The sequence below is a fragment of the Pongo pygmaeus genome, chromosome 16 (assembly GCF_028885625.2).
Source record: "Pongo pygmaeus isolate AG05252 chromosome 16, NHGRI_mPonPyg2-v2.0_pri, whole genome shotgun sequence".
In the NCBI taxonomy this organism is placed as follows: domain Eukaryota; kingdom Metazoa; phylum Chordata; class Mammalia; order Primates; family Hominidae; genus Pongo; species Pongo pygmaeus.
The window spans coordinates 95,485,630-95,513,049 of NC_072389.2; the positions used below are offsets into that span (position 1 = coordinate 95,485,630).

At 41.9% G+C, this 27,420-nt stretch overlaps 1 protein-coding gene across 2 annotated transcripts in view; it reads right to left on the reverse strand.

Moving 5' to 3' along the window:
* The window catches only part of AP3S2 (adaptor related protein complex 3 subunit sigma 2), a 57,509-nt gene that overhangs the window by 7,330 nt on the left and 22,759 nt on the right, over nucleotides 1-27,420 (reverse strand). The window contains exon 4 of one of the 2 annotated variants that reach the window (XM_054450397.2): nucleotides 25,905-25,976. In XM_054450397.2, the coding sequence (XP_054306372.1) occupies nucleotides 25,905-25,976 (72 nt within the window). Of the gene's footprint in view, nucleotides 1-23,451; nucleotides 25,977-27,420 lie in introns of those variants that run through there. The other variant, XM_063652930.1, reaches the window with a different exon arrangement.

Genomic DNA, 27,420 nt, shown 5'->3' on the forward strand with positions numbered 1-27,420 from the left:
TGAAATCATTTAAGACTTGTCTTTGGTGTGTCAAGATCTTGTATTAATTCTTCCATGCTTTATCTCCAAGGCCTAGAACAATGCTCAGAGTAGGCATGCTAAATGAATGAAAGGCTTTCCATATATCTGAGTAGCATATTCCTTGGGCTTTAGGGACTTTGAAGATAGACAAGAGTGTGGTGGGGGGGCTTTCTGGAGAAGGTATAGTAAAAGGCCTAACACATGATGTCGTGGAGACTAGTGGCTGGTTAACAGAAAAAGTCAGTTAAAACTTCTTATTTAACACTGCATCATAAAGTCAGCATTTTCAAATGCTGTTCAAAATATGTTCCAAATGCAAAAAGAAGAAATAAAAATGCAAACTCCATTTTTGTTATAACTACAGGATATCCAAAATTCCAAACCCCCAAACAGGTGAAAAAGCTGTCAAAAGCAGGGAGCTCAGGCAGGGACTCCTTTGCTTCACAGAAGGAAAAGAAGAAAGGATGCTACAGGGAGAGGACAGGGGAGCTGGCAATCTCAGAAAGATCTGCAAAAATATGTACTTCCTGCGGGTAAAGGACACACTCCAGTACCAAATTAATTCCTTGTTTTTGGAAGGCAGGAACTTCCTTGGACCTGAAGTTGAGGCTAAATGAGAAATCACACAAGCTACATTTGCCTCACAGAGGTGGTCTCTGTGGTAGTGGAGAAGACATCCTTTGCATTGTGGAGATGCTAAGAGACGTCTTGCCTATCTCGACTGGCTGGCTAGAGACTAAGGGTAAACAGACTCACCCAGAACCCTAAATCAAGGGAACAACTGTAGCCAGCCCAGAACACAGTTTTGGTAGCTCCCCGAACAAACATCCTGCAAAACAGCTCGTCCCTGAAAAACTTGCCTATTTAAAGATAAGTATACAAAAAATCTAAACAGGATCTATATAAATATACAACAAGAAAAAATTAGGAAAGAAATAGGAAAACCAAATGGCAGACTAAGACCACAGACTGGAAAAGGGCCTCCATGGACTAGATACAATGGTAATAAAATATTTTACACAACGAAAAAAAGAAAACTTGATAAAATAGTTGTCTCTATGAAACGAGAGCTCAAAGCAGAAATACAAGAACTTTAGCAGAGGTAGGGAGACGAGAAGAGAAGACAAGCTGTATATTAGCAGAACTGAGGAAAGAAGTGAAAGGAAAAATACTGTTATAGAAATGAAGGTGAAACTGGAAGAAGCAAAGGGAGAAGAAACTGCTAAAAACACACTAGGAACAAAAGGAGAGAAATGGAAAAAAAAAAAAAGAAACCAAAAAGGGCTAAAAGAAATAGAGAAGAAACAGTTACAAAAGACAGCAAAGGAGATGTAACATTTGCATAAAAGAAAAGTTTAACATGAATGGGAAAAATATGTAAAGATATGTTCATAAAGATAGAATCTAAGATGTTTCTGAACTATAAGAGGATTGGGGTCTACATACTGAAAGGTCACACTGTATCCCAGGGAAAACAAATTCAGAATAGGCAGTACCAAGATACACCTTTAGGTAAGGTTTCTGGATTCCTGCAATCAGGCAAAAAGATCAAATCACTTAAAAGAGAAATAAAATAATGAAAATTTCCACATTAATATTTAATGCTAACAGAAAATGGAACAACACCTACAAAATTCTCAAGGACAGAAAGTGTGACTCAAGGACTTTATTTATTTTTATTTTTGAGACGGAGTCTCGCTCTGTTGCCAGGCTGGAGTGCAGTGGCGCGATCTCGGCTCAGTGCAACCTCCACCTCCTGGGTTCAAGCGATTCTCCTGCCTCAGCCTCCCGAGTAGCTGGGACTACAGGCATGCGCCACCATGCCCAGCTAATTTTTGTATTTTTAGTAGAGACAGGGTTTTACCGTGTTGGCCAGGATGGTCTGGATCTCTTGACCTTGTGATCCGCCCACCTTGGCCTCCCAAAGTGCTGGGATTACAGGCATGAGCCACTGTACCCAGAAGACTCAAGGACTTTATATCCAGTCAACTGTCCAGCAAGGGTAACAGAATGGGGACCATTGTTCCCAGGTATTTCTTTTTTTCTTTTTTTTTGAGACAGTTTCACTCTTGTTGTCCAGACTAGAGTGCAATGGCACGATCTCCGCTCACCGCAACCTCTGCCTCCCCAGTTCAAGCGATTCTCTTGCTTCAGCCTCCTGAGTAGCTGGGATTACAGGCATGTGCCACCACGCCTGACTAATTTTGTATTTTTCATAGAGATGGGGTTTCTCCATGTTGGTCAGGCTGGTCTCAAACTCCCAACCTCAGGTGATCCATCCGTCTTGGCCTCCCAAAGTGCTGGGATTACAAGCATGAGCCACCACACCCAGCCAAGTATTTCTTAAGGAATCTACAAAAGGAAGCACGTGTGCCAACTAACAGGTGACTGGAAAAACTATGGCAGGGCCAGGCCTGGTGGCTCATGCCTGTAATCCCAGCACTTTGGGAGGCCAAGGTGGGTGGATCATTTGAGGTCAGGAGTTCAAGACCAGCCTGGCCAACATGGTGAAACCCCATCTCTACTAAAAATACAAAAATTAGCCAGGTGTGGTGGCATGCACCTGTAATCCCAGCTACTCAGGAGGCTGAGGCAGAATCGCTTGAACCCGGGAGGTGGAGGCTGCAGTGAGCTGAGATCGCGCCATTGTACTCCAGCCTGGATGATGGAGCGAGACTCTGTCTCAGAAAAAAACAAACAAACAAATAAAAAAACAAAAGTTAGCTGGGCAGAAGTGGCATGTGCCTGTAATTCCAGCTACTTGGGAGGCTGGGGCAGGAGAATCGCCTGAACCCAGGAGGAGGAGGTTACAGTGAGCCAAGATCGTGCCACTGCACTCCAGCCTGGGCAACAAGAGTGAAACTCCATCTCAAAAACAAAAACAAAACCAAAAACTACGGCAAAAACTTGCGGTGAGCACTGAAAACTACTTAACTGTAGGTCTAAGGCTAAAATAGGATTAGGGTAACAACAGAGCGTCAATACTATATGCTTTGATGATGTATAAAACTCCAGCTAGCAAAAACTAGGAAGAGAAGAGGGGAAAAAGGAGGGAGGTAGAATACGAACACTGATTTCCTCACCCTCAGTAACTGAGAGTCCATGGATAGCATTTAAAACTAAAGTAATAAAGATATGGTTAATCTGACTTTTACTGTGACTTTTCCCGTGAATGTCCAAGCCTACCATCATTGTTATAAATAACAAAATTTTGAAAGCCACTGAACTTTTGGCTAGGGCCAAAAAACCCTTTTTCTTTCTTTCCTTCTTTCTTTTTCTTTCTTTCTTTCTCTCTCTCTTTCTCTCTTTCTCTTTCTTTCTTCTTTCCTCTCTCTCTCTCTTTCTCTCTTTCTCTTTCTTTCTTTCTTTCTTTCTTGACAGGGTCTTGCTCTGTCACCCAGGCTGGAGTGCAGTGCCATGACAATAGTTCACTGCAGCTTTGAACTCCTGGGCTCCTGCAATCCTCCTGCCTCAGTCTCCTGAGTAGCTGGGCCTATAGGCACGTGTCACCATGCCCAGATTTTTTTTTTTTTTTTTTTTAATTTTTAAGTAGAGATGAGGTCTTGCTATATTGCTCAGGCTGGTCTTGAACTCCTGAGCTCAAGGGATCCTCCTGCCTCAGCCTTCCAAAGTATTGGGATTACAGGTGTGAGCCAATGTGCCCAACCTAGAAGGATCTCTTCTGCTGATTAGAGTGTTTTGCCATTATTGCAAAAAACTCACCCAGAATGCATCATCTACAATTTCCAGTTTCTCTAAAGTTAGAACTCAGACTGCTGTGAAACAGTAAGTACAGAATCCTAGATTTTTAGGATCCTTCCACCTCTACTCTTCCATAGTTATCTTGCCCAAACCTAATTCAGCTTCATTTCCTTTTTAAAGTAACTTGTCCTTCCAAATCATTCCTCTTAGTTTTCACAGAGTAATTTTCTTTTCTTTTTTTTTTGGAAACAGTCTCACTCTGTTGCCCAGCTGGAGTGCAGTGGCACGATCTCGGCTAACTGCAGCCTCTGTCTCCCAGGTTCAAGCGACTCTCTTGCCTCAGCCTCCTGAGTAGCTGGGACTACAGGCGCCCGCCACCACGCCCAGCTTATTTTTTGTATTTTTAGTAGAGATGAGGTTTTACCATGTTGCCCAGGCTGGTCTCGAACTCCTGAGCTCAGGCAATCTGCCTACCCGGGCCTCCCAAAGCGCTAGGATTATAGGCGTGAGCCACCATGCACAGCCAGAATAATTTTCTTTTCTCCCTCTTAATTTAATCTGTATATTATTTAATCAAATTACATAATTACAATACCAGTTTACTGGCATAAAGAGATCTGGAAACATCACAACTGACCTTTGGTAAGCAAAATGACTCAAGTGTAAGTAAGCAATGGATGAGCGAACAGCTGCCCGTTAGTCCTGCTAGTCAGTTCAGACCTTGTCCACTGAATATGAAGTGACCATGAAAGATGGCTAACATTTCTCTGATTGGAGATAGATGGGACTTGAGAAAGTTGGAGGCTGCCAAGCATGGGTGTGGGAGCAAGCAGTCAAGAATCAATACTGAACTCATGTACCTAAAGAACTGGAGATACAGTCAGGGCACAAAGAAGGGTTCTGTTAAACAACAGAAGTTGGCTGATGGGCTGATCTTGAGGATGCCTGCAGAAATCTAGGTAAATACCTGAGAGAACACTGACAGATAAAGTCACAAACCAACACAGGGAGGCTGGTAGGGAAAGAAAATCTGAGACGTGAGTCATGTAAATGGCATTCGAAACCACAGGAACAGAAAGAAAGAGGCTAAGTCTTCGAGAGGCCTAAACCCAGCTTCACACAGTGTGCACTGAACAAATATGAATTATCAAGTAATAATAATTCAACTTTCTACTCAGCAAGCATGGGAAATAATGACACTAGCAAAATTCATTCAGAAGTGTTTATTAACAGAGTTTAAACAAAAGTGCTACTGATTTTTCAGTACTTGGCAAATCCAATGGTAATTTAACTTAAAAATAATTACAACCAGGATGAGTTTCATCTGACATAAAGATTAGGATAACTCCAATAAACCAACAGGATATCTTGATATAAGGGGAAGGCAATAGAGAAAATGCTTCGGGTGATAAATCTGAAATCTTAAAAGGTAAAATGAGGCATAGATACTGATGCTTTCCAAGATCAAGATACATAAATTTACGACCACATTTTAGTGAGTGAAAGTCGGTGTTTTTGGCTCTGTCCTATTTAAATTTTTCTCTTGGAACCCCTGAAAATAGTCAAGAGTAGGAATGAGTACTGTAGTCAAAATGTCAATTCCTCTAAAGACAATTTAACTTGTTATCGAGTCTCTCCACTCTCCCCCAACACCTCTGGACATCTGTGTCTCTTTATTTTTTTTTTTCTTGAGACATGGTCTCACTCTGTCGCCCAGGATGGAATACAGTGGCACAATCTTGGCTCATTGCAACCTCCACCTCCCAGATTCAAACGATCCTACAGCCTCAACCTCCCCAGTAGCTGGGACTACAGGCCACATGCCACCACAGCCAGCTAATTTTTTTTTCTTTTTTTTATGAGACAGAGTCTCGCTCTGTGGCCCAGGCTGGAGTGCAATGGTGCGATCTCAGCTCACTGCAACATCCGCCTCCCAGGTTCAAGCGATTTTCCTGCCTCAGCCTCCCGAGTAGCTGGGACTACAGGCATGTGCCACCATACCTGGCTAATTTTTTGTATTTTTAGTAGAGACAGGGTTTCACCATGTTAGTCAGGATGGTCTTCATCTCCTGACCTCGTGATCCGCCCGCCTCGGCCTCCCAAAGTGCTGGGATTACAGGTGTGAGCGACCACGCCCGGCACACCTGGCTAATTTTTGTATTTTTTGGTAGAAATGGTGTTTCACCATGTTGGCCAGGCTGGTCTCAAACTCCTGACCTCAGGTGATCCACCCACCTCAGCCTCCCAAAGTGCTGGGATTACAGGTGTGAGCCACCTCGCCTGGCCTCATTTTTTCTTTTCTAGGATGCTATCACCTCATCTTCCATCCCTTGAAGGTACTTGCTTCTATAACTGGACCTACTTACTGTCTGCAACACAAAGTTAACCTCTGCAGACAAAAGTACATTAAGACCAGGGATAGCAGCTCATGCCTGTAATCCCAGCATTTTTGGGAGGCCTAGGAAGGAGGATTGCTTGAGCCCAGGAGTTCAAGACCAGCCTGGGCAACATAGTGAGACCTCTGTCTCTCCAAAAAAAAAAAAGTTTAAAAACTAGCTGGGCATAGTGGCACAAGCCTGTAGTTCCAGCTACTCGGTAGGCTGAGGTAAGAGGATCACTTGAGCCTGGAAGTCAAGACTGCAGTGATTGCACCATTGCACTCCAGCCTGGGAGACACAGCGAGACCCTATTACAAAAAAAAAAAAAAAAAGTAGATTAAAATGAGTCTGCTAGTTTCATATCAGAATTGAATCTAAGAAGAAAAATAAAAGTGTTTCTTCAAGGATACAGATGTGCCTCAGAACTACTAGGGGTGGGGACAAGTCAGTTGCAACAACCCTCCGGAAGGACAGAGGATTCCATGCTCTTCAAGGGTTCCATCCCTGGTTGTTTCTCACTGAAATCAAAGAAAGTTCTGAATCTAATCCCATGTCAACAGAGATCACTTAAAAACAGACTGATCTGGTACCTGAAGATAATAAACAAGAAGGCATAAGCAAGGTATTTAAATTACCTTTTACTCTAGTAAAAACAGTCTCCAAACCTTAAATTGGTCATGTTCCAAAAGTTTAAGTATTTAAATTTACAATACATTTTTCTATAAAGGTAATAAGTAAGATTTTCAAGGCTAGCAGCTCATGAAAGCAGACTTAAATCCATAAAGCTACCCAAAATGTGGTACAAGAGAGCACCCCTGACGCTACACCTAATATGAACAATACTGTTTCTATAATAAAATGCAGTTCTGTATTGGGATGGCAGGATCCCATCTAACAGAAAATTTCACAAGCAGAGAGGATAAGTAAAATCTTTTGAGACACTAGCAGCACGTTAATGCACGCCACATCCCAAGCTTAATCGAATCCATAGAAACCTCTAATCTAGATCAATCCCTCTCCAGGTCCGTTGCATTGGAGGGCAAATGCCTGTTGTGCCACAAAAGACAGAGGCTCACGCTCCCACTGTGGAGTCTTTCTCAAAATAACTGTGTTATACACAGAAGACAAAAACACTAATCAAATATAAAAGAGCATGGTCACAGTGCTTATATTAAAACATGAGGATGCCAACGCTGCAACACTCAAGTTTTGAAAAAGAATTGTTAATCACTGACAAGACAACTAGTCTACTATATAAAAAGCTGAGTGCTGATAGCTTTTTCTTTTTTTTTGATACGGAGTCTCACTCTGTTGCCCAGGCTGGAGTGCAGTGGCGTGATCTTGGCTCACTGCAGACTCCGTCTCCCAGGTTCATGCCACTCTCCTGCCTCAGCCTCCCGAGTAGCTGGGACTACAGGTGCCCGCCACCACGCCCGGCTAATTTTTTGTATTTTTAGTAGAGACAGGGTTTCACCGTGTTAGCCAGGATGGTCTCGATCTGCTGACCTCGTGATCCGCCTGCCTTGGCCTCCAAGGCTGATAGCTTTTTCTACTCCTTCGTGGCACAGCTGGTTTCATTAATTCCTAGGAAAGGGCTTCAGAAAATAAGTAGGGAAGAGATTGTTGAGAGATGGGAAATGCATCATTTTCTTGTCTATACTTGAGGGCATGGTGGCTATTAATGAGCCAAAGGGTAACTCAGCTCTGAGATGACTCAGCACTGACAGGAAGAGAAAATCATCTGAGAGTCATCTTGGCCCAGAGTCAGACTCTAGTTCCCATATTATACATTTTAGAAAGAAATGAAAAGAGGAAGAAGGTATCTTTATGAGTAGTATTGAGGGCCTGGTACATATGCCTTTTTCTCTCTTACTCATACTTTCATTCCAAAGCCCAATGTTTTATCGGTGTTTTAAGACAAGCAAAGGACTGACTATCCTCATTCCCTTGCATCTCTTTTACCTAAAAATGAACATATGGTAATTAGAATCAATGACTGTTGGCTGGATGTCTATGTAGGTGTAACTACAGTGAACAACATGGAGCACATTAACAAGTACCAGGCATACTTGACTTCACTGAAAAATTGACTTCTAGCTAGGGAGACAAAACAATATGCGTGAAAGAGACATTAAATCACCATTAAATCATTTTAACAGAAACCTTCAAAAGTGTATTACACACTCCCATGACTTCTAAAAAAGAATATTCTAAATGTAATTGGGCTTTATTTGGGGGGAGTGCTTTTTTTGTAGCTCATTGTTAATATCTAAGTAATGAATTGTATTTTTTTTTTCTTTAGATGGACTCTCACTCTGTCGCTCAGGCTGGAGTGCAGTGGCACAATCTAGGCTTACTGCAACCTCCGCCTCCCAGGTTCAAGCGATTCTCTTGCCTCAGATTCCTGGGTAGCTGGAACTACAGGCGCCCACCACCATGCCCGGCTAATTTTTTGTATTTTTAGTAGAGACGGGGGTTTCACTGTGTTAGCCAGGATGGTCTCAATCTCCTGACCTAGTGATCTGCCAGCCTTGGCCTCCCAAAGTGCTGGGATTACAGGCATGAGCCACTGCGCCCAGCCTATGAATTGTACTTTTAAAAAAAAATTATTATACTTTAAGTTCTGGGGTACATGTGCAGAACACGCAGGTTTTTACATAGCTATACACGTGCCATGGTGATTTGTTGCACCCATCAGCTGGTCATCTACATTAGGTGTTTCTCCTTACGCTACCCTTCTCCTGGCCCCCTACCCCCCGACAGGTGCTGGTGTGTGATGGTCCCTCCCTGTGCCCATGTGTTCTCATTGTTCAACTGCCATTTATGAGTGAAAACATGTCGTGTTTGGTTTTCTGTTCTTGTGTTAGTTTGCTGAGAATGGTGGTTTCCAGCTTCATCCATGTCCCTGCAAAGGACATGAACTCATCCTTTTTTTATGGCTGCATAGTATTTCATGGTAAATTGTATTTCAATGCTAAGATTCCTTCAGGAACTCTCAGGCACATAGAGCTGTCTGGTCCTAAGCAGCTCTGAAGAAAGCAAGCCAAGAAAGCAACTTTGCTTTGTAAAGTTCTGTTTTTCCCTCTCACCTGCTCTTAGTGTCTTCTGAATCACTTTTATGAACTGTTTGATCTTCAGACTGGACATTTCCATGGTTTTCCCTAGATGTCTTCTTGTCATAAAATTCCACAAGACATTCAATCCCTAACCATTGATTTCTTTCTCTCTTTCACTCACAGGATCATACATTGTTTCAATGGGCAATGAATGAATCCAGTGGAGCCTTGTCTTACACATCAGATGAAGTGGCTGGCTGGTTTAGGGGCCACAGAGATTGAAAATTTGTTTTAAGCATTAGAATCACTCTAAGCACTCTAAGATACACATGAGCACAGGCACATGAGAGCAGAGGCAAAGAAGAGCAGATTCAAATCTTCCATGTCACACTCATTCCAGACATATACTAATTAAGTAGAATTGAGGGCAGATTCGTCCTGTGTTTAGAATTTTTCGTTTCCTTTTTGTTTTTGGACAAATGGATAGAGTTGAACAAGTTAAATGTTTCAGTGAGCCCACTGTACCTACCACATAAAAGGCAGTGTGTTAGGTTCAAGGCATTCACTGATTTTTTTCTTTTTTCTTTTTTTTTGAGACAGGGTCTTGCTCTGTCACTATCATTCAAGCTGCAGAGCAGAGGCGTGATCATGGCTCACTGCAGCCATGGCCTCCCAGGCTCAAGTGATCCCACCTCAGCCTCCAGAGTAGCTGGGACCACAGACCAGCTAATTTTTGTATTTTTTGTAGAGACAGGGTTTCACCATGTTGCCCAGGCTGATCTCAAACTCCTGAGCTCAAGCAATCCTCCTGTTTCAACCTCCCAGAGTGCTGGGATTACAGCACCTGGCCGATTTTTCACTAAAAGAACATAATCTCTAACAATGTCTATTTTCAAATATGCTTAACATCACAGAATGTTAAGAGCTGAAAGAAGGAAATGAAGATAAGATGTGGACCCTGTCCTTAAAGAATTTAGAATCAAGTAAGAAAGATTAAACATGTACAGAATTAACTATAATAAAAGGAAGTCTGTGATAAATACCATGACCCAAGTACAAAGTGCTATGTTATTTCAGAGAAGGGTGGCCTTAAAACTAACTGGCAACTGGAGGAAAAGGCATCCAGGCAGAGGGAATGGCAAAATACCTAGCAACTCATTCATTATTCTTCATGCTCTACTAATTCATCTTCTTTTTTTTTTTTGAGACAGAATCTCGTTCTGTCGTCCAGGCTGGAGTGCAATGGTGCGATCTCAGCTCACTGCAACCTCCGCCTCCTGGGTTCAAGCAATTCTCCTGCCTCAGCCTCCTGAGTAACTAGGATTACAGGCATGCGCCACCACACCTGGCTAATTTTTCTATTTTTAGTAGAGATGGGGTTTCACTATGTTGGCCAGGCTGATCTTGAACTCCTGACCTTGCGATCTGCCCAACTCGGCCTCCCAAAGTGCTGGGATTACAGGCATGAGCCACCGCGCCCAACTCATCTTTTTTAATTAATAAAAGGATCACTCACTCACTGGCTTCATATTTTACGCTCTTTGAATATATATAGTTGACTGCAGTAAAGTATACTCACTACATGTTATTACTTCCTTTTTAAAAAAACCAATTCCTATTATGAGTCAGGGTTCTCTGTGAAATCATTTTTTTTTTTTTAATGTTCTAGCAGGACTTTTTCTTTCTAACCCAGTGTTTCATCCTCCTTTGGCTACTACCTGTTTGCACTGCTGATCACAAATGCCAAGCACAGTGCTAAGTACAGAAAAAGATCCAGACCTTGTCCTTTTGAATTTCATCCTTCCTTGGTTGCTTACCTGCTAAGAAAACATGACACAAACACATTTCCCCACATTTAGGATGTCACAGCAGGCAGGAATACTACAGGCAGCACCGCAGAGTGTGCAGGAATACTACAGGCAGCACTGCAGAGTGCAGAGGGAGCGGGTCCAGAATCAGAGTCTAGGATCTGAATCTGGCTCTATCACTTACCAGCTGTGTGACCTTGGAGAAACTGAGGTTTCTTACCAATAAACCTCAGTTTCTTCATCTGTAAAATGGGGAGAACCAGAGTTCTTAGCTGCCAGGCTTATTCTAAAGATTAAAAAAGATGATGTAGGAAATAAATGAGACACTGTATATAAAGCACTTAGCTATCTATTATGTGCCTGGTTCTTAGTAAGTACTCGGATGTTGGTTAATTTGGTAGTTACAATCAAAGTCATCTTGACCAACCTCTTTCCCAGTGCAGGATTCTGTTCTTTGGCTCCTTTAACAGTATAGATCCTTCACTCTGGTGACAGATCCTTCGCCTCCATGAAGAGAGCTCACTACTGTTTCCAAGCTGCTCAGTGGGCTGTTGAGCAGCAACAACTGTCAAAGAGTTTTTAACTGTACTGAGCTACAACAAGCATCAAATAATTTCCACCCGCGATCCTACCTGTGTCTTCTGGAGCAACACAGAATAAGTTCCTGCCCTCTACCCTGGGATTCTATCACTCTGCCTAAGGCAACCACATAGGCAGGCAGATAAGTGAAGCACAATTTGGCCATAAAACAAAAAAAGAAAAAAAGTCCAAATGCCACGCCTAGATCCCATTAAACTGTTTCTAAGGAGACCATCTCCATCCCCACAGTTCCTGCTCCTTCTAAATCACTGCCCATGGAACAGCCCTGCGCCCCACTCCACCTGCTCGCCCTTTACATGCTGGATCAAAGACATCCAAAGCTGTAACATCCCTAAACACAAGTTACAAAAATAGTTCAGTATCACTGGAGCGTAAAGTTCAAAGCAAGAGGTGAGGCTAGAGAGGCAGGCTGGGCATGCTCATGGAGGTCTTTGTACATAAGAAAGGGCTGCATCTTCACCCTTTTGGCAGTGGTCCCCAACTTAAAAAAAAAAATTCATGAAAATTCATTTAAATAACACACTTCCCTCAATCACTCAGTGTCACTGAACTATCATAAGGTTTTGAGGAAGGTGGTGGAGGGGAGTGAGGCATGTCCTTCTCCTCAAGAATCACTGCAGCTGGGGGTATACATCAGCAAGGGAGTTAGTAAAAAATACATTTTTAAATATATCATTAGGAAGGTATGTAAAGGATAGTCTTAAGGCACAATATAGGAGGCAGAGAGACTAGTAGGAAAAAAGTAAAAATAAAGACAAATTCACCATTTATTGAACTAAGCAATTATTCACTAATTCCGATCCTCAAATAATTGAATGGTGGATATTACTGTATTATATCAAATCTAGGACTTCACTGATTGTAAAACATACTATTTTATATGCTACTAAAAAAGAAAAATGACATACCATTGATTATAAGAAAAATCTTGATTTGAGATGTTAAAATTATAAATGGTACCCAAAAAGTGAGTCTAAGAATCAATGAAATGTGATATCATCCCTGTTTCACAACTGAAGAAAACTGAGGCACAAAGAGGTCTTTAAGAGGGTTGCATAAATTACACAGTTAGAATCTGGTAGAATCAGAAGCCCACAAAGGCACTTCATGCAGAATCCGACTCGAGGAACACAGGGTTCCTAGTTCCTCCTGAGTGCACCCAGAGGTTATCTCCCAAGGGAGCAAAGGCAAAGTGAAAAGTGAGCCCATCCTGAAACTAGCCAGTATGCATAAGTCATAACCTTCAAAGGCAAGGTCTAATTAGAATCTGGTTTTAAAAAATGGGCCTTGGCTGGGTGCAGTGGCTCACGCCTGTAATCCCAGCACTTTGGGAGGCTGAGGTGGATGGATCACTTGAGGTCAGGAATTCGAGACCAGGTTGGCCAACATGGCGAAACCCTGTCTCTACTAAAAAATACAAAAATTAGGGCCGGGCGCGGTGGCTCATGCCTGTAATCCCAGCACTTTGGGAGGCCGAGGTGGACAGATCATGAGGTCGGAAGTTCAAGACTAGCCTGGCCAAGATGGTGCAACCCCGTCTCTACTAAAAAAATACAAAAAATTAGCCAGACATGGTGGCGCGCACCTGTAATCCCAGCTACTCGGAAGGCTGAGGCAGGAGAATTGCTTGAATCCAGGAGGCAGAGATTGCAGTGAGCCGAGATCGCGCCACTGCACTCCAGCGTGGATGACAGAGTGAGACTCCATCACAAAAAAAAAAAAAAAAAAAATTAGCCAGGCGTGGTGGTGCGCACCTGTAGTCCCAGCTACTCAGGAGGCTGAGGCATGAGAATTGCTTAAACCCGGGAGGCAGAGGTTACAGTGAGCCAAGATTGAGCCACTGCACTCCAGCCTGGGCAACAGAGGAAGACTTCTGTCTCAAAATTAAAAAAAAAAAAAAAAGGACCTCTAGCAGTGCTAATCAGATAATACACCTGAAAAGTATGCCTTGAAAATAAAAAAACAGGCTGGGTAAGATGGCTCATGCCTGTAATTCCAACACTTTGGGAAGCCGAGATGGGCAGATCACTTGAGCCCAGGAGTCCAAGACCAGCCTGAGCAACACGGAAAAACCTCATTTCTACAAAAAATAAAAAAATTACCCAGGCATGGTGGTGCATGCCTGTAGTCCCAGCTATTTGGAAGGCTGAAGTGGAAGGGGCTCGGAAGCAGAGGTTGCATTGAGCTGAGATCATGCCATTGCACTATAGCCTGGGCAACAGACCAAGACTCTGTCTCAAAAAAAAGAAAAGAAGGCCAGGCACGGTGGCTCATGTCTGTAATCCTTGCACTTTGGGAGGCCAAGGCGGGTGGATCACTTGAGGTCAGGAGTTTGAGACCAGCCTGGACAACATGGTGAAACCCTGTCTCTACTAAAAATACAAAAATTAGCTGGAAATCACTTGAACCAGGAGGCGGAGGTTGCAGTGAGCCAAGATCATGCCACTGCACTCCAGCCTGGGCAACAGAGTAAGACTTTGTCTAAAAAAAAAAAAAAAGAAAAGAAAAGAAAAAGAAACCCAAGAAATTGGGACACATATCTATTTCACATCAACTAATCAACTCTGACTGTCCTGTATTGTTTGGATAACCAACAAAGTATTACATACTGACACTATTCCAAAGGCGTTTACAATCTACTAGAAACAATTATAATTAAAAACATGAGAGCATGAGCAAGAAGACAAACAGTTTGGAGAACTACAATACCGAAGTTTAGAGAAAGCTTCATCAAAAGTAAAAACTGGGCTGGGGCTGGGCACAGTGGAGTAGAGACAGGGTTTCACCATGTTGGTCAGGCTGGTCTTGAACTCCTGACCTCAAGTGATCCATCCACCTCGGCCTCCCAAAGTGCTGGGATTACAGGTGTGACCCACCGTGCCTAGCTTATGAGCTTCTTACAGGTAGAAAATTTGAGTTTTATATCTTTGTATCTCTATATTTAGCGCAGTGTCTTTTTCCTAGTGAATGCTTAATAAATGGTTGTTGTTTGGTAATCAGAGAAAAGACAAAAACACTCTCAACAGACATCAGTACTTCATCAAGGTCAGAGAGCCAAGGTAAAGACAAATGATTTGCAGAAAGCCTCTAAGGAGGGAGGCACTTGCCTCCCACATATAAAAACCATTTATTCTGTTAAGAAATTTTATTTTAAGTCATCTTAAATTCATTTGGGAAGTATAGAAGATATAAATACCCAATAATCAGAGAAACTGAAAAGCTGCTATGTGGGATACCTTTCCTAAGATTCAACCATGTTTCCTTCTTATTAGAGCACTCCTCTATTTTTCTGTTACTAAAATTTCTAGCTTCCCTTCTACAAAGTGATAATAAATCAAACATCAACTTTTCCTCTAAGAAAATCCATCAAAAAACCATGGTCATCATTGGTAATATTCAACTAGTTCAGGTTCTCCTCCCTCTTGGGCACATAATAGGATAATTTCCCCATCCCTTGGGTGGGAGCATGTGACTTATTTTGATCACTGAAATGTGAGTGTGCGGGGATGTGTCACTTCAAGAGCTGGCACACACACATGCCCAGGTAGAAGCATATGTTGAGGAGATTTCCATCAGCTTGGACCTCAGAGGAACTACAGTGAGCAGAGACACCACAATGGCCACATAGCACGACTGAAAAAATAAACCTTGCTGTCATAAGCCATTGGGATTTTAGAGTAATGTATTACCTAGCCTACCTTGATTGACACAAAAACCAAGCCTGGAAAAGGGTTCTTAGTTAGGAATCAAGAAATTCTGCTTTGCCGGGTGTGGTGGCTCACACCTGTAATCCCAGCACTTTGGGAGGCTGAGACAGGTGGATCACCTGAGGTTGGGAGTTTGAGACCAGCCTGACCAACATAGAGAAACTCCGTCTCTACTAAAAAAAAATACAAAACTAGCCGGGTGTGGTGGCGCATGCCTATAATCCCAGCTACGCAGGAGGCTGATGCAGGAGAATTGCTTGAACCCAGGAAGTGGAGGTTGCAGTGAGCCAAATTCACGTCATTGCACTCCAACCTGGGCAACAAGAGCGAAACTGCATCTCAAAAAAAAAAAAAAATAAAAATAAAGAAAGAAACTCTGCTTCTTATCTTAGATTAGGCCAATCCTCTTCTGCAATATAAGGAATAATAGCAAGAACAGTAAAATTGAATCTCAATTCCAGCCTTTCAGGGTGCCTATAAATCAGCAACCAAAGCAAAATACAATTTGTTTTATCTGCAACATATCCAAGTAATACCATGGGTAATAAGCTTTGTTTACTGACTACAACCTTGACAAACACTAGGTTTTACTGAAAACAGCTGCATATCAAATGAATATCTCTAAAGGTCAAATTGTGCTGTTTCGTGTACACTGTTATTCTACTAACCAGTAATAAGGAATGACTAACACACCAAACTTGAAGCAGCAGGTAATCAATGAGATTGTGCACTGAGGCAATCCAAAGTTCAAGTAAGGAAAGTGAGTGTGTATATGGCAGCAGATATTAAGTATAGTCTGGAACGATCTTTGCTTTTGTTTTTTTCTTTTTTACTTAAAGAGATGGGGTCTCACTTATTGCTCAGGCTGTTCTCAAACTCCTGGGCTCAAGCGATCCTCTCGCCTCAGCCTCCCAAAGTGCTGGGGATTACAGTCATGAGCCTCCACAACCAGCCCAAGTGTGCATACTTCCTTCCTTCCTTCCTTCCTTCCTTCCTTTCTTCCCTCCCTCCTTCCTTCTTTCTTTCTTTCCCTCCTTCCTTCCCTTTTTTCTTTTCTTTCTTTCCTTTTCTTCCTTCCTTCCTTCCTTTTCTTCCTTCCTTTCCTTCCTTCCTTTTCTTCCTTCCCTTCCTTCCTTCCTTTTCTTCCTTCCTTTCCTTCCTTCCTTTCCTTTCTTTCTTTCTTTTTCTTTTTTTTTGAGATGGAGTCCTGCTCTGTCACCCAGGCTGGTGTGCAGTGGCGCGACCTCGGCTCACTGCAACCTTCACTTCCCAGGTTCAAGCAATTCTCCTGCCTCACGCCTCCCGTGTGGCTGGGATTAAAGGTGCATGCCACCACACCTGGGTAATTTTTGTGTTTTTATTAGAGGCGGAGTTTCACCATGTTGGCCACGCTGGTCTCGAACTCCTGACCTCAGGTGATCCACCCGCCTTGACCTCCCAAAGTGCTAGGATTACAGGCTCAAGCCACCGTGCCCAGCCTTTCTTTCTTTTTTTTCTAAACAAATTACAGGGATTTTAGAAATCATTATTGCTGATCTCTTTTTTTTTTTTTTCTTTCTGAGATGGAGTCTCGCTCTGTCACCCAGGCTGGAGTGCAGTGGCGCGATCTCGGCTCACTGCAAGCTCCACCTCCCGGGTTCATGCCATTCCCCTGCCTCAGCCTCCAGAGTAGCTGGGACTACAGGCACCTGCCACCACGCCCAGTTAATTTTTTGTATTTTTTAGTAGAGACGGGGTTTCACCGTGTTAGCCAGGTTGGTCTCGATATCCTTACCTCGTGATCTGTCCGCCTTGGCCCTCCCAAAGTGCTGGGATTACAGGCATGAGCCATCATGACCAGCCGATCTCTGTCTTTATGTTACCCTGAGGGAATAAGATTTTGGCCTCTGAAAAAAATATCCTACAGCCAACACTAAGAATTGAAGATAACATACGGAAAGTACAGTAGTCCCCCCTTACCTGCCTAGGATATGTCCTAAGACCCCCAGTGGATGCGATATTTCTTCCTATACACACATACCTAAGCTAAAGTCTAATTTGTAAATTAGGCACAGTAAGAGATTAACAATGATAACTAATAATAAAAACAATTATGGCAATATGCCAGCATCATTACTCTTGCACTTTGGGGCCATTATGAAGTAAAATAAAGGTTACGTGAACACAAGCACCATGACACTGTGACAGTCAAGATGGCTACTAAGTAAGCAATGGGCAGCTAGTGTACGTAGCATGGATACAATGGATGATGGGATGATTCCCATCCTGGAGCAGGACAGAGCAACATTTCATCATGCTGCTCAGAATGGCATGCAATTTAAAACATATTGTTTATTTCTAGAATTTTCTATTTAATATTTTTGGACCATGGTTGACTGTGCATAACTGGAACTACAGAAAGTGAAACTGCAGATAAAACTGCCTGTCTTAACCACGCTTTAACTCTGCCCTACAACTGGCCTTTCTGTATGTAAGATAATAAATTTCCTTATTACTTAAGCCAAAAAAAAAAATTCTGCCACAAAATTCTTACCTATCAAGCATCAGTAAAGAAGGGCTTTATAGATGCAGTGGAACACAAGGCTGGTCTCAGCTCTCTTCTTCTCTCTTAGGCACATCCAGATAGAGAAATAGAGGCAGCCAGGGATAGTCAGGTATGTTAACTCGCACCTTTTACAAGAACTAAAACTCAAACAGAATATCTTATTCTTCTAGACCAAATAGCTCCTCTTTCATCATCAAAAACACAAACTGTTTGTCCCTCACTTGTCCCACCATTCCTGGAGACCTGCAGTCAGGACACCTGCTTCAACGTCACAGGGTGTGGCAGGTAATGAGCTTTGTTATCACAAGCTCTGTTCATAGAAGGGACATCTGGCAAACAAAACCCAATATTACTGTTTATGATCCTTTCATCTTAGTGCTCACGAGTTAATTTTGAACCCGCAGCATTTTTCCATTTTAGCAGCCTATGCTTAGCAGAGATTTAAAATTCCATACTATGAGGTTTTCTTGGGTTCAGCACCATTCAGAAGCATATGTTTCAGTTCTCTTGAGAGGGCCCACTGCAAATTGAAATCTATTTTAAAAAAAATAAAGCGCTGGATAAATTCCCTTGACATAGCCCTTGAATTGTGACTCTGATGACCAAATCTTGAAAGCCCAGTTGAATTCTAAATCTAGCTTTGCTATTAGATACTGGTAGATCAGAATGTTAGGTCACCCACACAGTTTTCTTTGAACAAAATTCAATTCATCATAATTAACACCAACACCCAGCTCAGTCATGATGTTGAGCTATGTTTAGGAATTTCTGAAAGCAAAAGGGAACCAAGTGCCCTAGGCTCTAAATGGCACAGCCAGGAGAGCTGATGGCTACCCCAGAGACTATGAAATTAGACCTTACTCCAGCCTCCAACAGTTTAAATCACGAACAACCTTATGAGACTAGAGTCCTGGGAACTCTTTAGTGACACTCACCTGAAGAACTACCCCAGTCAGTAAAAGGTACCACACTAGATTCAGTGGGGAATACAAAGATAAGGCAGTCTAATCAAGCAGGGAAAACATAGAAAGGTATATAAATTAAGGTCACAGAAGGATAAAAATAATACTATACCTGGTTCAAAGAGATCACAATAGGGTAGACCATGAGGGCAAGCTTTAGGGTGGTAGGATTTAAGCTGCACTCGAATGACAGGCAGTATTTAGTACATGAACAGACAATTCAGGCAGAGAGTTGAGGCAGGAATTACAAAATAAGTAAGAGAGGTCCACTGTGGCTGGAGCAGAAAGCGTCTGGCGAGTAGTTACGAAGCAAAGCCAGGATAGGATGGGGACAAATTGTGGAGAGCCTTGAATGTGTCTGGCCAAGGAGTCAAGGCTAGTCTAAGAAGTACATTAGAAAAACTAATTTCAGTATGTGAGATCAACAAGAAGGAAGAGAGAATAAGGTTAGAAAACCTGCCAGAAACAATCAAGAGACATGATAACTAAAGACAACGTTTGACTCATAACTAAAACTGGGATTTAAAAAAAGATCTAAAGGACATTTCTGGGACAATTGGGAAACGTAAATATGAACTATATATTGGAAAATAATATTTATTAATGTTAAATTTCTCAACTATGTTAATTGTGTTGTATATCATTAGAGAATTACACACAATGTATTATATAAGAATATCCTTGTTCTTAGGAGATATTTATTGACATATTTAGGGATGAAAAGTTATGATGTCTACAACCAATTCTCAAAATCGTTCAGAAAAAAAGTATATATGTATATAGAGATAAGAGCAAGTATGCCAAACGTTAACAGTTGGTGAATCTAAGAACAAGATACAAAGAAGGACATTACAGAAAAAAGCAACAGGTTTAGTGATTGACTGGATCTTGGGAGCAAGGAAGAGGGAGAAAAGGTTTTGAATGTAGATGACAGAGGATGGTAGTAACACTCCTGGAAAAGGGAAGCTGCAGAGAGAAATGGTTTTCAGAAGACATATGCTGAAGCTGGCTCTGGATAAGTGGCAAGAAGAAATTTAGATGTGAGAATGACATTAGGGAGAAATGCCTTCAGGCTGTTGGAAATACAGGAATAGGACTCAAGCCATACATCAAGACTAGAATTACCAATTTGGGAATTACCTACACAGATAATAGTTTGAGCATGAAAATTTTTTTTTAATACCCAAGTTTTGCTTCAAGACCTAGAACATGAGAAATGGATGAGATTTATGCTAGAAATATGAGAGGGAGAAGAGAGAGGTGAGAGATGACTGACAACATAACTTCCTGATAGAGTGGGAAAAGAATAGGAAAAAAATCAGCAGGCTTCTATATGACAGAAAGAAAGGTGGAAAAAGATTAAGAGAGTGCTCCACTGAAGGGTTAACAGTATCAGATACCACAGAAACAATAAAGAAACTGATGACTAGGAAACGGCCACAGGATTTGAAAATTGGGAAATCATCAATGAATTTTGGGTAGGAGTGAAAACCAGGCTATGGGACTCTAGAAAGAGAACAGAGAAAGTAGAATTAAAGACTGGGCGTAAATCACCCACGAATTCAAGTTCACCTTGCATGAGAACGATGGAAATGGAACTACAGTTAGTGGGGCAGTAGAGCCACGGGAAGGGCTGTACTCGCTCCGAGACCAGGGCATTCTGTGTAGACACAGAAGAACAACACTAATGACACCTTAGAGACCAGTGCAAGAAGCGACATTATGGTGTGTGTCGGGGAGAGACAGAAAGAGAACTTGGCTCTAGAAATGGAATGAAATAAACCCTCCTTTAACACAGGAAGAAAAGGAGAGAGAGGAGGTGAAAAAGAGAGAAGCAGTGATAAAAAGAGTATACAAAAACAACTTAGGAGGTTAAACAAGAAATCACAAGATTAGGAATAAACAACTTGTCAGAGCCGAGGAATTCAGTCATATCTGGTCTTTACACAGGCCTACTACTCCGGCCACATCTGCTGAAGGTGATGGGGCATCTATCCATGACTATCTAATGAAGATCTTAAAGACCTAGGAATTGATGAGAGTTTCTGACCTCAAGGTGAAGAGATTCTTTAGTTAAAAAGAACAGAATTCAAGGTGATGTTCCTATTGTCTTAGGACAAGGCTTTTGCCTATCTTAGTAAAAAGATCATTTTTCATTATCAACAGAAGAAGCTATACTTGAATTAGCAACTGCTCTCTATGAGGGCAAAGATAAGCTTGAAATCCTATGAAAAGGAAGCTACCTATTGGAAGCCTCAGACATTCTAAAGCTGAATAGGGTAGGATTCTGATTCCTTGCATCACTCATTTTCAAAAATCTCAGGAGATATGAACAGTTATTTCCTAATACCGCATGAACAACAAAAATACATAGTTTCATAAACTGTAAAAGAAATTTGCAGTGGCAGCAAAATACTTTATGGAACTTATCTGAAGATAAGACATATGAGGAAGAACAACATTTTTATGGCCTTTTATTTCCTTCTAAAAGCCACATCCAATAAAATGGCTGGAACTGGAATTACTTTACTGCTTTAGCAGTCATCCTTACAGATGTTTACAAAGCAGTGTTAGAATGATGATGCAAAAAAATCATGATTACCTCAGGAACTGGAAAAAAAACTTTTGATAAATTTTAATATCCTTTTATGATTAAAAATCCTTAGTAGGAAGAGAAAGGAAGAAACATCCTTAACCTGGCAATCTTTACCAAAAAAACCTATAGCAAATGCTCTACTTCATGGTGACAGGATGAAAGCTTCCCTTTGAAACCAGGAATCAGAGCAGATGCCCACTGTCACTACTTCTATTCAATACAACTTCTACCAACACATTTTTTTTTTTGAGACGGAGTCTCGCTCTGTCACCCAGGTTGGAGTGCAGTGGTGTGATCTCAGCTGCCGGGTTCAAGTGATTCTCCTGCCTCAGCCTCTCAAGTAGCTGGGCACACCACCACGCGCAGCTAATTTTTGTATTTTTGGTAGAGACAAGGTTTCACCATGTTGTCCAGGCTGTTCTCAAACTCCTGACCTAAGTTGACCCATTCGCCTCAGCCTCCCAAAGTGCTGGGATTATAGGCATCAGCCAATGTGCCCGGTCCTTACAAATACATTTTTAAATCACAGGCAGACAACCTCGCAGAAGAAAGAACAAAGGCCCTGAATAAACATTTCACTAGAGAGGACCTCCTAATAGCCAATAAACAAGAAAAGATGCTCATCTTCATGAGAAATGCAATTAGAATGACAATGAAATGCCAGTACATACCTACTAGCTCAATAAAAATTAAGTTCTACATCCGTCAGTCAGGACGGGCTTGGTTAAGCCACAGGAACAATTTTAACATTTCATGGCTTAAAGTGACAAGTTTATTTCTCTCACACTATGCACACATCCACTGTGCATCCACCTGGGGGCACTGCTCCACCTCATCCTCAGTTAGGGACCCAGGCCCTGGGAGGCTGTGTCCATGCTTCCACAAATGGAATATATATATATATATATTCCATTATTATATATATTAGCACTGGCTCCTAAGTTTTGCCTAGAAGTGACACATGGCACTTCCACTCACACTTCATTGGCTAAAGCAAGTCACATGGCTACACCTAACTTCAGGAAGGCATATTAGTATAATTTTACCATGTGTCCCGAAGGGGAAAGAACTGTAAATATTTAGTTAACAGTTCTAATGATTACCACACTGAGAATATAAACCTTTGGTGAGCATACAGAGCACTGGGAACACTCACCCCCCATTGGTAGAAGTATAAATGGATACAATCACTCTGGAAAGTTTGGCATTATCTAACGAAGTGGCAGATACTATGGCCTACAGTCCAGAGGCCTTGAGCCTCAGACTTCTTTTGCCAGTGCTGCAGCCCTGCTGGTGCTTTTGTGCTTCCCCTGTTTCTTCCTTCTAGAGGCCTCACCTATGACCCAGGAATTGCACTGTTAAGAGAAATAGATGTTTCAAGAAAATGTACAAAAATGTACAATAGCATCCATTTTCAAGAATATTCATGACAACATATTTCATAAAAGCTCCAAACTCAAAACAATCTAATTCCATCAGTCATAGAATGGATAAATTCATATAATGAAATCCTATGCAGCAATGAAATTAAACTACCTAAGGCTACCTGTAACAAAATGGGTGATTCTTACAAATAACACAGAGCAAAGAAGGTAAAACACAAAACAACAAATGTTGACTTTCAAAGTCACCTTGGAGGCTGGGCGCGGTGGCTCACTCACACCTGTAATTCCAGCACTTTGGGATACTGAGGTGGGTGGATCACCTGAGGTCAGGAGTTGGAGACCAGCCTGACAGATATGGTGAAACCCTGTCTCTACTAAAAATACAAAAATTAGCTGGGCATGGTGGCAGGCACCTCTAGTCCCAGCTACTTGGGAGGCTGAGACAGGAGAATCACTAGAACACGGGAGGCAGAGGTTGCAGCGAGCCGAGATCACACAACTGCACTCCAGCCTGGGCAACAGAGCAAGACTCCGTCTCAAAAAAAAAAAAAAAAAAAAAAAAAAAAAAGTCACCATGGAGGTATACTCCAGGTTGCCTAGACGATGAACTAGCTTAGACTAGGGGGTTGGGAGGCTACCCCTTCTCCCAGTGAGAGGGGCTGCACCCAAGCACAACTTCCCACAGGACCTACAGCTGTCTTCTCCAGGTGTGTATTATCCCACAGGTCCCTAAGTTTCCAGGTGTTGGGCAGCTGGCATTCCCAGACAACTTCCTCTTTTTTTTTTTTTTGAGATGGAGATTTGCTCTTGTTGCCCAGGCTGAAGTGCAATGGCATGATCTCGGCTCCCTGCAACCTCTGCCTCCCGGGTTCAAGTGATTCTCCTGTCTCAGCCTCCTGAGTAGCTGGAATTATAGGCATGCACCACCAAGCCCGGCTAATTTTGCATTTTTTGTAGAGACGGGGTTTCTCCATGTTGGTCAGGCTGGTCTCGAACTCCCGACCTCAGGCCTCCCAAAGTGCTGGGATTACAGGCGTGAGCCACCGCACCCGGCCCCCAGACAACATCTATAAGCAGCTGGCACACAAATACAGATTTCGTGGTGTCTAAGCATTCTGCCTATCTCTCCACTAGTAAAGCTACTCTCATGGGTGCTTGATAAAAAAGACAGCATTGGAGGAGGGGGGTGATGGGAGCCATTCCAGCAGAGACACCTCAATACACCTCTCCATGGGCTCTTCTCTTGCTTTGAAAACTCCCCCTTTCCTAGTAAAATCTATCCCTGAATCCCTGAATCTACACCTGAGATGTTAAGAAATTCATTTGCAGCCTGGTGAGCAACAGGTGGCATCTTCAAAGAACCCACTTTGCACACCAGGTGGTAACTTTGAAAGTAACACCTTGTATTTAACAATTTGGTTGCTTTTTTTTTTTTTTTTTTTGAGACACAGTCTCGCTCTGTCGCCCAGGCTGGAGTGCAGTGGCGCGACCTCGGCTCACTGCAACCTCCGCCTCCCGGGTTCAAGCGATTCTCCTGAATAGCTGGGATTACAGGTGTGCACCATCACACCTGGCTAATTTTTGTACTTTTAGTAGAGACAAGGTTTTGCCATGTTGGCCAGGCTGGTCTTAAACTCCTGACCTGAAGTGATCTGCCTGCCTCGGCCTCCCGAAGTGCTGGGATTACAGGTGTGAGCCACGACGCCTGGCCTGTATTTAACAATATTATTTTAAAATCATAACAATAAGGCCTATAGAAGGCACCTCTCCCTTCCCCCTATATTTTCAAGTCTCTTTAATACTTGAAAGGGACTCTAGTCCCTCTAGTACAAAAGGGAACTAGATTTGAGCTATGGCTCTCCTTGACAGAAGTTGCAAAATAGCAGATCTTTAACATATGAAAAGTACAAAACAACTCTAAGTGCTTGCAAAGAAAGGGTGCTAACAGATCGCTGAAGTTTCCAAAAAGTATACAACCCTTTCATATGAAAGGGAGGGTGACTCAAAAGCATCAGTAAATACTGGAAGCCCCGTGAGGTTGTCAGGGAGTCCAAAGTTAAGTATCTAAAGAAGGAAAAGGGTTCCATCATGTTTCTGCACTAGGATGCTGATAGAGTCACAGAGCCATGTCAGATGGTGAGAGACAAAACTTTACTCCATTCTAATGTCATCCAAACTCAAGAATGCATTCACTACATTAGCCTGGAAAGTGGGGATCTGCCAACCTCAACAGAGTCAACTAAGACTGAAGACCCTACTGAAAAACAACAAGAAAGTCCTTTAGACAGCAATGCTAGCAATGATGGATCTAAAAACTCCTACTTCATCATGATGAAAAGGTTAATAAAGGATCATGGCTTAGCAATGAGCAGCAGTCTCCTAAAAAATCATCTCTCTCCAAGGGCCAGGGATCATAATGACAACAATCAGTTGAAGAAAAACCAGGACCAAGCAAACCAAAGACGCACCAGTAAACTGCACAGGGGACAGCATGTAATAAGTTGAATAAAATAAACATGGCAATTCGTATCCCCTTGCTGGCTATCGCCCAAGTTTAATTTGGCATATGAGGACATAGGCCATGTCACAGTTATGCTAGCAAAACAAATCTGAGAACACCTACTTGGGGCCATTTTAATTCTGCCTCTGATAGTCTGCCTTCCTACAGAATATCACCTGACCTTGAATTACATTACAGATATCTTAGTCACTATATTACTCTTTAGGAAAGATATAAATTTTACTATCTAAGTCAAAGCCCCTGTGTCATGATTATTCCAAAGTTTCATTGTCACTGGCCTATGAGTAGGAAACTAATTTTATAATCAACATAAAACTATTTATCTCACCTTTGGCCAAGTAGCCAGTGACATCATTCTCCTATATCAAGAAGTCAGTCTGTGAACAGATGAACCACGATATAGGCCTAGTAATAATCTTATGCACATTAAAACTGTTAGTAGATCTTAGCAAAATCAAAACAAAACCCAAACTATTAAATCTATTAAATAAAACAGGTTCTAGGACTATCTTAAGAGTAAAAAAAACAAGAAACAATATGAAGATGTAGAGGTGGCTAGAGATGCCCAAGGCTCTTGGTTTTCTAGTAACCCTAGTTTGGAAGAGAACTGCAAGAGAATGTACCTTATCCATATGGAAGATCAAATCCAATTCACACACATTTTCGAAACACTTATCCAGAGTTTCCACAAAAACCTAGAAAACAAGGAGAAATAGATAAAGAAGAGAAATAGGAACATATTCGCAGCTTTATCAATGTCACATCTGAAAGTAAAACAGGCTGTCACAATACTATTTACTTTATGATAAATCTCAAAAAAAAAAACAAAACAAACACCTACCTTTTGTCTCCAGCATTAGCTGATCACCCTACTTATCTCGATTTAGAGGGAATAATCTGGGACAGGAAAACCTTGTTTTCAGCACAGCAACACAACCAGCAGACACATGTGGCTCTTTCCCCCTTTATAAGATGCCAATTTATGGTGGGGCATGGTGGCTCATACTTACAATCTCAGCACTTTGAGAGGCCAAGGCAGGCGGATCACTTGAGGCCAAGAGTTCAAGACCAGCCTGGCTAACAAGAGGAAAACCCATCTCTACTAAAAATACAAAAATTATCTGGGTGTGGTGGCATGAGCCTGTTACAGTCTTGGGAGGCTGAGGCACAAGAATAGCTTGAACGAGAATCGCTTGAGGTGGAGGTTGCAGTAAGCAGAGATCGCACCACTGCAATCCAGCCTGAGTGACAGTGAGAGTCTCTCAAAAAAAAAAAAAAAGAAAAAGAAAAAAGAAAAAAATGACATAAAAGAATAACAAATTAAAAAAACCAACTACTTACAATACTATGTCCTCAATGAATACATGTACAAAAAATTTTTCATTATTACAGGGTTAACATAGTTGTGTTTTAATTTCAGCTAACATTAACTTCAAAACATCTTCCCTTTTTAATTTTTTTGGTCAGTTATTTAGCCTACAAAACACCTTCCCATGAATAAATTTAATTGACGTGTTTACAACTTAAAATTTTTTTTAAAAGCCCTGAGCTTACTTCTCTGTAGAACCTTTAACTTTTAATAAAACATAACAGAAAAGTGTACAAATGACAAGGGCACAGTTTAATGAATTTTCAGAAAGAACACACCATGTAACTACAACCTAGGTATCTGTCTATAACTGTTTAATTTCTCTGACAATGACCTCATTTAAACAATCTCATTGTCAGCAGTGTCATGAATTGTTTGGCACTGCATGAAAATGGGTCTTACTTGAGGCCAGCAAGTGACGGAGACCAGGCACACTGTTCCCACTGTAGCACAAGATGAGTGCTCGTAGGCAAACCACCCTGCAGCAGCTGCTGGGGAGACAGACCCACTTGCCATGAGGAACCAATGCACACTATTGGAGCTGATCCTGCTGTCTCTTCTCTATGTAAGTAAAGCTTTATCCAGTGTTTGCACTTTTTCCTTGCCGACTCTGATACCAAGATGCAATGGGCAAAAGTATTTAGATTCCTTTCTTGAGACTGGTAACCAGTGCACTGTATTCTGCCACATACCAACCACTTTGGAAAACTATTTGACATTATGTATGCATGCTCTATGACCTAGTAATTCTCCTCCCAGATAACATATCT